The sequence below is a fragment of the Pleurodeles waltl genome, chromosome 4_2, assembly GCF_031143425.1.
Source record: "Pleurodeles waltl isolate 20211129_DDA chromosome 4_2, aPleWal1.hap1.20221129, whole genome shotgun sequence".
NCBI classification, from domain to species: domain Eukaryota; kingdom Metazoa; phylum Chordata; class Amphibia; order Caudata; family Salamandridae; genus Pleurodeles; species Pleurodeles waltl.
The window spans coordinates 523,907,593-523,920,817 of record NC_090443.1 but is presented as its reverse complement, the minus strand read 5'-3'; the positions used below and the strand labels follow the sequence as shown (position 1 = coordinate 523,920,817).

At 43.7% G+C, this 13,225-nt stretch overlaps 1 protein-coding gene across 3 annotated transcripts in view; it reads right to left on the bottom strand.

The window, feature by feature from the left end:
* The window catches only part of ABL2 (ABL proto-oncogene 2, non-receptor tyrosine kinase), a 255,078-nt gene that overhangs the window by 115,353 nt on the left and 126,500 nt on the right, over positions 1-13,225 (bottom strand). For all 3 annotated transcript variants that reach the window (XM_069232033.1, XM_069232035.1, XM_069232034.1), the window contains exons 4-5: positions 12,750-13,022; positions 12,221-12,305 (exon numbers count right to left, since the gene is read on the bottom strand). In XM_069232033.1, coding sequence (XP_069088134.1) covers positions 12,221-12,305; positions 12,750-13,022 — 358 coding nt within the window. The remainder of the gene's footprint in view (positions 1-12,220; positions 12,306-12,749; positions 13,023-13,225) is intronic.

The window sequence follows — 13,225 nt, the reverse complement described above, 5'->3', positions numbered from 1 at the left end:
AATGGTTTTCCTGCTTGTCTGCCAAAATTGGATAGCCTCTGCAATCCATCTTGCTATGCTTTGCCTTGAAACTGGGAACCCTCTTCGTAGATTCACAAAGCCCACAAAAAAGATCAATTTTGCAGATTTGTCTAGCTCTGTGTAAGTAGATACACCTTTCAACGTCTAAAATATGTAATGATATTTTAATTCCACAGTTTGGGAAATAGTTTTCTTAGTATTATTGCTTCACTGAAGTGAAAATGCAACCGAACCTCTGGTATAAACTTAGGATTGGTTCTCAATACCATGCTGTCTTGTTTGAATTGCATGAATGGTTCCTTAACGGTAAATGCTTAGATGTCACTAACCTTTCGTGCTGACATTAGCACCAAAAGCAGTGCTGTTTTCCATGTGACATACTTCAAGTCTGTCTTAAGAAAGGGCTCAAACTGAGCTTTCATCAATTGTCCAAGTACTGTACTGAGATGCCAAGCAGGGGGAGATCTCTTCACAGAAGAAAAGATCCTGAACAGTCTTTTCAGAAACTGATCAGCCTGCTAGACCATAGGGAAGGCAACTTATCGGATCTTTGAAATTGAGATATTGCTGCCAAGTGCACTTTAATGGATGAGTGAGCTAGACCAGATTTTGCCAGTTGAAGAAAATATAATAGGATCTGTTCAAGTGGGGAAGAGACCGGATGGACCCCCATTTCCTGATACCACGAAGAGAAACGTTTCCACTTAGGTCTGTATGTCTTATTGGTGATCTGAGCCCAGGCCTTCGTCAATATCGGCCAGCAATCTTCTGTAATATTCAATATTGCAAATTAATTGAACTTAGGAGCCAGGCCAAGTGTAGTGATGTTGGATTCAGATGTCATATCTGGCCAAAGTTCATCGTTAGCAATGTTGGTATGGGATTTAGTTGAATGTCTGGCTGTTTTGAAAGAAGCAGAAGTTTTGTGAACCAGAACTGTTTGGGCCATCTAGGAGCAATCAGGATCACTCTGCAAGGTTCTCTCTTTATTTTCCCGAGGATCCTTGGTGTAGGAAGTTGGCTCTGTATACACTATTTAAAAGTGAGAGATAGTGTGCACAGAGTCTAAGGGTTCACCTTCGAGGTAAGATAGTGGCAAAGGTAGATAATTCTAATGCTCTATTTTGTGGTAGAGTGGTCGAGCAGTAGGCTCATCAGAGGGTAGTGTTAAGCATTTGTTGTACACACACAGGCAATAAATGAGGAACACACACTCAAAGACTTACTCCAGGACAATAGGTTTTTATATTGAAAAATATTTTCTCTTAGTTTAAGAACCACATGTTCAAGATTTACAGTTAATACTTTAAATGTAAGGTACTTCACTTAGATACTTTAAGAACTTTGAATGAAAACAATATCATGTACATTCTTTGTAAAAATGGCATAAGCTATTTTCAAAGTGGACACAATGCAAAAATCAACAGTTCCTGGGGGAGGTAAGTAAAGGTTAGATTAGGAGGTAAGTAAACACTTACAAGTCTCAGTCCTGGGGACCACACCAGCAGCTCAGGGCCAGTCAGGTGCAGAGGTAGGTCAAAGAGGTGCCCAAAACACAGTCGCCTATGGAGAACAGGAGGGCTCCGGTTCCAGTCTGCCAGCAGGTAAGTACCTGCGTCCTCAGGGAGCAGACCAGGGGGGTTTTGTACAGCAGTGTGGGGGGGGGGGAGGGGGGGGCAGAAGTGGGCACACAAAACACACCCTCAGCGGCACATGGGCGGCCGGGTGCAGTGTGCAAAGCAGGCGTCAGGTTTTGTATAGGTTTCAATGGAGGGACCCGGGGGTCACTCTAGCGGTGCAGGCAGGCACAGGGGGGGCTTCTCAGGACAGCCACCACCTGGGCAAGGCAGAGGGTCACCTGGGGGTCACTTCTGCGTTGAAGTTCGGTTCATTCAGGTCCTGGGGGCTGCGGGTGCAGTGTTGGTTCCAGGCGTCGGGTCCCTTGTTACAGGAAGTCGAGGTCACGGGGAGCATCTGGATTCTCTCTGCAGGCGTCGCTGTGGGGGCTCAGGTGGGTCGTCTCTGGGTACTCACGGGCTCGCACTCGCTGGGGAGTCCTCCCTGACGTGTTGGTTTTCTGCAGGTCGAGCAGGGGGCGTCAGGTGCAGTGTGTAGAGGCTTGCGCTTCCGTCCGGAAACGTGAAGTCCTTGGAAGTTGCTTCTTTGTTGCAAAGGAGTAGCTGGTTTTGAACAGGGCCGCTGTTCACAGGAGTTTCTTGGTCCTGTAGTCGAGGGCAGTCCTCTAAGGCTTCACAGGTCGCTGGTCCCTGTCGGATGCGTCGCTGGATCAGGTTTTCGAAGCTGGAGACAGGCCGGTAGGGCTGGGGCCAAATCAGTTGTCGTCTTCCTCCATCTCTGCAGGCTTGTAGGTCAGCAGTCCTCCTTTCTTCAGGTTGCAGAAATCTGATTTCCTGGGTTCTTGGGTGCCCCTAAATACTAAATTTAGGGGTGTGTTTAGGTCTGGTTAGGTGGCTACACCCTCTTTGTGCCTCCTCCCTGTGGGGAGGGGGGCACATCCCTAATCGTATTGGGGGAATCCTCCAAAATCAAGATGGAGGATTTCTAAAGGCAGGGGTCACCTCAGCTCAGGACACCTTAGGGGCTGTCCTGACTGGTGGGTGACTCCTTGTTTTTCTCATTATCTCCCCTGGACTTGCCGCCAAAAGTGGGGGCTGTGTCCAGGGGGCGGGCATCTCCACTAGCTGGAGTGCCCTGGGGCATTGTAACACGAAGCTTGAGCCATTAAGGCTCACTGCTAGGTGTTACAGTTCCTGCAGGGGGAGGTGTTAAGCATCTCCACCCAGTGCAGGCTTTGTTTCTGGCCTCAGCGAGCACAAAGGCTCTCACCCCAGGGGGTCTGAAAATCGTCTCTCAGCAGCAGGCTGGAACAGATCAGTTAGTCCTGCAATGAAGTATTGGGTAAAATACAGGGGCCTCTATGTGCGTTTTTTAATAAAACCAACACTGGCATCAGTGTGGTTTTATTATTCTGAGAAGTTTGATACCAAACTTCCCAGTATTCAGTGTAGCCATAATGGAGCTCTGGAGTTCGTTTTTGACAAACTCCCAGACCATATACTTAATATGGCCACACTGTACTTACAATATCTAAGAACAGATTAAGACACTGTAGGGTCATATTGCTCATGCAGCTATGCCCTCACCTGTGGTATAGTGCACCCTGCCTTAGGGCTGTAAGGCCTGTTAGAGGGGTGACTTACCTATGCCACAGGCAGTATTTTGTAGGCATGGCATCCTGAGGGGGATGCCATGTCGACGTTGCCTTTTTCTCCCCACCAACACACAATCTACAATGGCAGTGAGCATGTGTTAGGTGAGGGGTCATGTAGGGTGGCACAACATATGCTGCAGCCCTTGGGGACCTTCCCTGGTCACAGGGCCCTTGGTACCGCTGGTACCTATTACAAGGGACTTATCTGTGTGCCAGGGGTGTGCCAATTGTGGAAACAATGGTACATTTTTAGTGAAAAAACACTGGTGCAGGGGCCTGGTTAGCAGTGTCCCAGCACACTTCTCAGTCAAGTCAGCATCAGTATCAGGCAAAAAGTGGGGGGCAACTGCAACAGGGAGCCATTTTCCTACACTTGGGATTAATGGGATCATAGAAAATGAGTATGCAAAGATCTTTGACCATCTGATCAAAAATGCATCCCCCCACGACTCCCTTCTGGTGATGCCAGCTGTCGTATTATCGGAATTATCCGTTGTCTCTGGTTGCAAAGAGATCCAGGTTTGGTTTGCCCCAGCGCTTAAAGAGATTACCTGGAATCTGTTGATGGAGTTCCCACTTATGGCAGCTAGCAGTTGTTCTGCTTAACATGTCCGCTAAGACACTTGTTACTCCGGGCACACGTTCTGCCTTTAGTGTTATTTGGTTGTGCAGGGCCCATTTCCATATATGTTGCACTTGCTGTGAGAGAGCTGATGACTTCGTTCCTCCCCACTAGTTTATGTAATGCATGCTGGTGGTGGTATTGTCCCTGCAGATTAATATGGATGATCTTGCTATCCTGGGAAGGAAAGAAATTAGGGCCAGCTCTAGGGGCTTGAGTTCTAGTAAAATTATGTGCATTTTCTTCCGGAGGCTGTTACACTTCCCGCTGATTGTCAAATCCCGAAGATGAGCGCCCCATCCTTTTAAAGACACGCCCGTTGTTATGAGTGAGGAAGGTTAGCCCTTTGGCTAGGTTTACACTATGAGCCCACCATTGCATGGATGATGTATTTTGGCTAATCCAGAAAAATGATCCTTGGACTTGCACCCACTGCTCGTCTAGCTCCTCCAGCAATGGTTGCATGTGAAGTGGGCAATGGGGAATTAATAGAATGCAAGAAGATAACATTCTAAGGAGCGATTTGTACATCTAAACTGAAAGACTTTCTTTTGATTAGCAGCTGTGGACTTTGTGGAATACTCAATTGTCTTTTAAGCAAGAAGAAAAAGTCTTGTCATGGTTCGTATCTAGAACTGCTCCCAGGAAATTCAGAGCTATTGTTGGTGTGAGATAGGAGTTTTGTTTGTTCGCTGTGAGGTCCAGGCTTTTGAAGAGTGCGAGACATGTTGACATATCTGTTGTTGGATGCAGTGATATGGCAGCCTTTATCAACCAGTTGTCTCATATGAGCTGCCAGCGGACCCAGACACTTGGTGAAGATGCGAGGAGCAGATTTTGGTCTGAAAGGTAGGACCTTGAACTGGTAGTGGGTACTGGCCCCCTTGAAACGCAGGTATTTTGTTATGTTTTGGAAGGTTTGGGAAAATGGAAATATGCATCTTGAAGATTTAAAGCTGTCATGTGATTCCCATGATTGAGGAAGTGCAAAATATCTTGCAGGGTGACCATGCGAAAGGATTGTTTTCACAAATATTTGCGCCAGTTTCCTGATTTTTTTCTGTACCAGGAAGAAACTGGAGTAGAAACAGATTACCATCTGAGCCTTCAGGACCTCTATCGCCAGCTTGTTTTTTAGGTCATCACAATCACTCATTTGAGGACCTGCCTTTCAAAAATCCTCTGCTATCATTGGTAAATGGTTTATGTTTGTCCCTCCTTGGGGCGGTGTGGTTACCATCTTGGACACCAACCCGGTTACAAGGATAACTGCACTTTTGCCAATATGTCTGACTACAAGCAAACTTTTTTCCTTTTGGGTCTCTCCTTCGCGCTCATGGAGGCCAAGACGCATTGAATCGGCTTGCTTATGTCAACTGTTTTACTTTTCATTTTCAATTTAAGTGGCAAGAAAAGTCTAGCTAGGAATTTACAACGTTAACAGCTCTAACTCAAGCAAACGTGAGACCCATTGCATTGCAAATGCTTGTTTATCATGGTTGTTATTCCCAGCAGTAGATTTTTCAGATGAGGGGATGGTGTCTCTTTTGGGGGGACATTTGATGTTTGGTTATGAACTCTAGCATGTGTCCTCAAGCTACAACATCTAGAACCCATTTGTCTGTGGTTGTAAGGGACCATTGAGAAAGATAACTGGATATATGGACTCCAAGCTGTTTTTGTGATTTGTAGAGTGTTGGGGAGGGTGCGAACAGGAAGGGGTTGTAACAGGCACCGTTGAAAGCACTGCTTCCAGGCAGTCTCTCCCCTTGAAAGGTTGTTTACCTCTTGATGTCTGTTTGTATGCCACTGGAAGTGACTGCATTGCTGGGTTTACAGGGCACAATATTGTCCTTGAAAGGGTTCAAATTGCTGTTGCTAAGGCTGAAATTCTCCTCTATAGGAGTACATACCCCTGCCTCCTCAAAATTGCTGTCTATGTGTTTATAGTGTTCCCAGGGAACTGGCTGTGCCTGTTTTTACCGTTGACATGCTTGCCAAACAACGCCTCATCGTCAAATGGCATATCCAAGATATTGCTCTGTATCTCTAGTCTGAAAAATGCTACCTTCAGCCTTCCTTGCCCCAGCCAGCTGACTAAATCCATTTGTGGAAATATCAACTAAACAGTCAATTAACCTCTGCAGACTTCCTCTCTCCTTCATGGAGAATCTTCTTGGCTTCAGTCTGAATCCTCCGGTAAGAGGTCAAAGTGTGGAGCGATATCAAACCACATCTATCTGTAGTAGCGTCCCAATAGCGCCAGAGAGTTAGGTGCTCTGACAGTGGTGGCTGCCACGGAAGAAACCAGTTTCCCAATGTTGTCTAGACTACATTTGTCCCTATCTGCTAACAATGTGATTGGGGGGTGATGGGTTCTCTGAGTGTCTCTGAGCCGCCTGAGTGATGACCGATTAGACATGCCAGCGAATCATTAGGTGCTTTGTATTTTTTGTACAGTCTAGGGAGCACTGCCAACACTGTAGCTGGATTCTTCACTGTCCGTAGCGATGGCCCTGACCGATTTCAGGGGTTCCTTAAAAGTCATACAGAAAGCAATCAGATTGCTTAGGTGTTAAGGGAAGCTGGAACATTTTTGCTGCCCTGTCCATCAGTTTGTGAAAGCCACCAATGTCGCTGGAGGTGACTCTACTGGCTGTGGAACCGGTGGGGAGGTTGTTATCAGATAGCCGTCCCACTCATTGGGAACTGAACCAGAATCTCAGATCTCTGCTTCTTTCTTATCCTTGTCTGAGGACGGTGGATCGTCCCCTGGCGGGTCAGCTAACCTACTTACCATAGTAGGTAGAGGTGACACTGGCGCAGGTAATATATGTGGTACAAGAGTGCCTGGTTTCTGAACCAGAGGAAATCGGATAGGTTTTGGTGGTTGCTGTGGATGTCAGTTTCTGCATGCTCTGGGAATCTTTTATAATAGTCCTGGAGCATATGTTGCAGATTGTCTACTAGCTCCAGTGGTATTGGCACTGTCTGTTGTCGTTGGTCTTGCTGACTATAATCAGAATACCCATCTCCATATTGTACTAGTTGTTCACCTGTATATAATTGATCTCCACAGTACTGGTTGTCATCCTCCTCCTGGCACTTTACCTGAAGCTTAGAGGGGCTATGTGCTATTACAAAGGGGCCTTCATCCTCTGAGTCATCATCATCCAGTAAATAAGCAGGTGGGAAGAGTGACACTTTACTAGGCAACAAATGGATAGGTAGTATTGCCTCTGTGGGAGATTCTGCCTTTATAGGTATGAGTGAAACAGGCGTAAAAGGTGGTAATGGCACTGTTGTCAACAGTGCCATCTTTGGCAATGTCGCTGACAAGGTGTGTTATAGAGGTGTCTTCGTCGACGTTGATGGTTTCGTAGGCACAGTCACTTGATGACTATGCCATGGTTACTTTTTTAACCACCTTTGTGGTCAATGGAGCAGTTGAACGTATCCTGGAGGTGATACGTCGATGGTATCATTATCGGTGATGCCGCTGACGAGTGTGGACGTCCTTGTAGTAGTGGTGATGTAATTGCCGACGGAGTTGTAGAACCCATTTTTAAAGGCTCTGTCAGCAATGGAATGGATTTTGAAGGTTTTTTTTTAAATATGAAATTTCCTTCAGAGATGGAGTTGAGGGTTCTGATAAAACCTTTCCTGAGGAGAATTTCTCCTTTTTGGAAGTTTGCGGGCACTCCTCAGATTTTTTCGGAAATGTCCACAGGATCCATGGTGGGTCTTCTTTAAAACCATTTTTGGTGGCTCTGTAGGTAGATTTTCAGAAGGCCTATCCCTCTTACAGGATTTTCCTGTTTTAGACGAGTCACCATTGTCCTCCTCCGATAGAGGATTTTCTTTGGACATCAATTTTTTGCTGCCAGCTCAATAATCTTCCCTCTGTGTCTTTCAGAGTGTTTGAGAGAAAGTGCGGCATATTTTGCAGTCCCTGACTTTATGTTCAGGATGAAGACAGTAAAAGTACTCCTTATGTGGATCTTTAGAGTGTGATTTCTTTTTACCATAGGAGTCACATGTCCTGAACAATCCCTTTTTAGATGGATCTGACCTAGTTGGGTTGTCGGAGTCTAATAAAGGTAAATATAAATCTGACCTGAAGAGAATTCTTCTTCAATGTAGTTCAAACTGAAGAAAACTGAGCAGAGCTCAGGAAGACTCCCACCATACGACGTGCAGCAGAAAATCTGGGTGACTGGAGCCTCTGTGGTGAGGATTCTAAAGGGTGCTGTCACCTGATTGGATGGACTTTGAATCTTTTTAAATGAGGTTAGTAAGCTATTTAAGTGAATGTCTTAACATTGACTTCTATGCAGGTTTTTCACTACTGCTTTCTATGGAGCCGTGGGACCCCCACTTTGACAACGAGGGGTGATTCAAGCATGTGAATCTATGAAAGACCCAAAACTGAAGAAACAGGATAACCCTCTAATCCCCCAGGGAACTGGGCACAGATATATAAACACAAATTGTCCTCTGAAGGGGAAAACAAATATTTTTATGATTCTTGATAAAGATGTGGGTGTGTAACATCTAATCCACACAATTTAATTGCAAGCAAATATATAGATTATGTCAATTATATTAGATGAATGAATTAGAAAGGTTTATGGATAGCCCTTTGGGTTAGCTCTGTAGTTCTTAGTCAATTGTCTTTGGAAAAGATCCTTAAAAAAGCACCACTTTACTCTCTATTTTTCAAACCTTTCTCCTGAGGGGAACATCTCAGCTCCTCTGAACTCTCCTTGCAAGAGATGGACTCACTCTCTCTGCTTTCTCATTTAATCCACTACAGTTCTTTCCACTCCACCACTTAAAAATGTCTCGATCTGCCACCGGCATCAGAGCATTAAGAATTTGAACTGAAAATCAACATTGGGTTTAACATGAGACACCGCTGGTTCAACAGCCAACTTTATAATGAAATGTGGTTGACTGATTCTATAAATAGAAAAAGGGATCTCTACAGCAAGGAAGCATGCTAACAAGAAAAGCCAAGGCTGTGTGTCAACATTTCCACAATTACATAAGTATAAGCACCTGTGTCATTTTGAGGAAGTGATAGGAATGACCAAGCAGAGAGTTGTCAGAAGAAGGGGAAAGTTTAAGTGTGGTTGTGTGTATGTCTCCCTCTCTCTGGATGCATTTTGCTCTACTTCTATTTGCATCTGAACATTTACGAGCACCATTCATGCGGAAAGATTGCTGGAAGGCTCCATGCATGCATGCATAAGCAAAACCACCTGCACATTTGATTGTACATCTAAACCATTCTATTAACTTTCTCGGTACTGTATATAGACCCTCAAAATTCATAATTCCCCAATAACCAGTCAGAAATATGCAGTCTGAGCTAGATACAGCAAGATTAAAATGTGAACACTTTACATATGCCATGTCTGTTTAACGGGTGTTGTTTTTCATACCAATATCTAGGTGATCTGTGGGTTAGTAAATTTGTGACGGTCGAAGTAAAGGATGAATTAATAGAGACATCTAAATCATTGTATGTGGATCTTCAAGTAAGTGACATTTGATTGTTCATCTTTATATAGCAGGGTCATCATACAGGCTACAGAAATCTGTGTATAACCTGAAGATGAAAACTGTCAAACTGTGGCACATAATTGGTACGTATGTCTTTCTCATCTTGTAAATTTGCCTGTCTGCTCACTAAATATGCATTAAGTTTAAGTGATTTTTATTAGTTATGGTGCATTGACAGAATAGAGCTTGAGCTGTCAATAAGGTATGCAGTGCAGCACTTCTTCCCAACAAACTCTAGTTCACAAACTGCTCTATTACATGCTCTCATAGGGTAGCGCATAGAAGTAAATTGAGGGTGTTAGGCTTCCAGGTGAAATTTTAACCATGTTAGAAATGTTCACTTATATTCCTGTGTGCAACATGCCTTCTTGCTGTTTTTCTGATATCTTGTGTGATTATTTTAGCTGTACACTAAGAAGCAGGTTCACCCTGTTGTAATAAATACTTTTAGTTAAAAGTGTCTGTTGTTCTTAGTGCTGTGTGAGATACAGTGAAAGGAGAAATAGGTTTACTGTTATCACACTGATCCTGGTCCCTTTTTCGGGATTGTTAGTAACCTAAAAGCAACAAATTCACTTCAACTAGATATTGACTGGAGTTCTGCAGGACTCCAGTGACCTGTGAATGTTTGATTTGTTCCTCATTCCGTCTAGCATCTGTTCGTTTTTCATTGGTCACATGCTCGCTATGCCATCAGATTCATGCTAGCCTGGCTGATGAGGCGTGATACGATGAAACCAGTCACAAGATGCTAGTTTCTGGTCAAGGGAGGACCTGGCCTGGCAGTTCGGACTGGACTGTTCTTATGGGGAGCAGGGTCAAGACTGATTTGCATATGGCTGGGTCCCAACTGGAATGGCAAAGCGAGCAACAAAACGGATGGATTAAACCCATATCTGTGACTGAGGGTGAATATTTGATTTGTTCTGTATTTCTGTTCATCATCTGTTCTTTTTGCATCTGTCTTTCAAATTAATCCCTAAATTCACCTAGGGAAAGCTAACCTTGTAGAGCTACGCCAGAGTTGTATCTTTTGCAACAAAACCACTGAAGATTTGTGTGGAGATATGCCAAAAAACAGCAAGAACATGACAAATGTAGAAAAAGGTTACAAATATTCAATGGCTTGCAATGTATATCTGTTGTAGGCACGGAACAAAGGTACAGATCTCACCAGTGCATGTGAAGGGTTGCTAGACAATTGACAATACTGTGCCAACTCCATCTATGCCAGTGATGGTAATTGCTATGCGAAAAAAATTGTAACCAGTCTAAAGCATGGGAACTGGTTGAAGTGAGTATTCTGCAGGAATTACTGTCCATTTGAAATAACTTTTAGAGGGCTTGGGCTGCAACATGTGCGTGCCCTTTAACTCACATTCACATACCTTAATTATATAATTCAAATTCTAAATCCAAGCTGCGTCCAAAACATGTTAAAAACCTTGAAGTCCATTTGCAGAAGCACTTCACACACGAAGCAGAAATAATAAGGCCTTAAGCGCCTCTGTCCACCTGCTTAGGCTCCAACACTACACGCCACCCTTCAGCCAATCTGAATACAAAGCAGCTTAAACGTGATCAGAACTAATATACTTTAACTGCACAAATATATGGCAACACTTGACAGGAAAGATACACTGATGGGGTCAGTAACACCGGTCCTGAAAACAATCCACTGGCTACTACTGAAACAACCCACACCTTTATGTAAAGCATATACAAACCTTTAGCTATTTGCAAAGCCATACTCCAGTCACTTTCTTTCTGCCCATGAAGACCCCATTAAGACTGGTCCACAGCACCTGCATAGGCGTTAATTAGCACTTCGATCACTACTTTACCTTGCTTTTGGTGCTCTTCCATTCAAAGACGTACAAACAGGTTAAGAACATGCCAGTTATCATAATTAATTTTGTACTCCGAGCCATTCAGCCACCCTTTGTTCATGACCCTTATATAACCTTCACAGAGAAAGACACCCAACAGATATGAGGGAGGTAAAATATCACAATGGTCAAAATTAATAATGCTGGAATAATCCGCACTGTAGAAGCACGTCAGGTAGTAAAATAGCCTGTTCAGGATGCTTACAGTGGTGACAATTTTTGTGATCATAGTAGTAGTACCCAAAGATTTAAAAGGCTTATGGTCTAAGCAGTGTGAGGATCTGGTAGAATATAGAGGGATTATATGCTACGCCAGTTAAGGAACTGAATATTTAACCAACTGCATCAGGCACAAGACTTGGGGGGCCTAAATACGCTATTAGATTGGCACGTCATGCTAATAAACCAAATCTAAAAGGATTAGAGAGAGGAATTTTATATAAAAAGTAATAAATTACAACCAACCTTCACAATGACAAAGTAGTAATACTAAAGGAACAACACTTGTGTTGACTATGGGGCACTGTATTTTCAAGCATAGCATTTACATGCTATTCATTTACAAGCCCTAATTGCCAAAGTGGTAAAAAGGACCATTTATGATTGATATATTAGCAAAGAGGTGATCGGACAACAATCTCCTGAAAGCTTAACCCTGTAGTAAATTCTGAGAACTCTTTCCTAGCACGACTGTTAAAGTTTAATAGCATGTTATAAATGTGTTGAAAATGTTCAATAATTTTACAGCGCAAATATCTGACTATTGGTGATAGCGTGCATGAATAATTAAAACATAGTTGTGTTGAAAACCTTTTTCCCAGGACACCAAAGTTCGAGCCATCAGGGAAAGCAGAAGAGATAGCGAGTAAGTAGGTTTAATGCCCTCACCTAAAAGCTGCACCAAGTTAGGGTGTTTGATCTCCTTCATGACAGCAGCCTCCTTCAGGAACTCCTCCACCTCCATAGTGTCTTCCTGAATACAGAAAAAATAGGACATCAATATCATAACCAGCCCTAAAACAGTGCCTCATTCTTATGAACCAAGCGACAATATTTTCAGGAGCACATTTAGAAGAACACAAAAGTAGAGGGTGGGAAACATCAACACAGGAGGTGCCACATCACGCAAACAAAACATGGAAACTGAAACTGATGCTTATAAGGAGACGTGAAGGGCCAAAAGTACAGTGAAATGCCATTTCACCTCTTAAGAGGCCAAAAGCGTACAGTAATTGCTCTCTCAGGAAAGGGCATGGATTTGATTAAGTATTTAGCACTAGTGCTTTAAACCTCAGATTGATTGTGGGATTCCTCCTTAATCCATCCAAATTGCAGTGCTCTCAATCCTAATATTCCACACAAAAAAAACAAAAATTACAACACAACTAGATTTGAAACAAAAATAAAAAAAACTCACCTTGAGAGTCTTGACAGCGACAGTCAGGTTATACTTTTTCCACACGCCAACATATACCTCCCCATACTGACCACCTCCGAGCTTGTGCTTCATAGTGATGTCAGTACGCTCCATCTCCCATTTGTCATGGATGGGAGACACCCCATATACTGTGGGCTTGTTGCACTTGGGGGCTGGATAGTGCAAGGTGGTCACCAATCCATCAGCCACAGTGGAGTGATGGTGAACCAGCTCTGCCAGAGTGTTGAAGCGGCTCTCTGCAGTCACATACACCTAAAAGGAATAACAAGCATGCGGTCATTATGTGTATTTTTGAATATACAGTATAATCGGAGTCAGTAATCAGTTGGCATTCTCTAAATTCCATTAGATATTGCTGCACCCTGGCTACAAGATCACATTAGGCTTTACAGCGCACATTCCACAAGCACAATCAGTGTAACTAGTCCCCTTCTTTTCTAGACCTGGCTTTTATC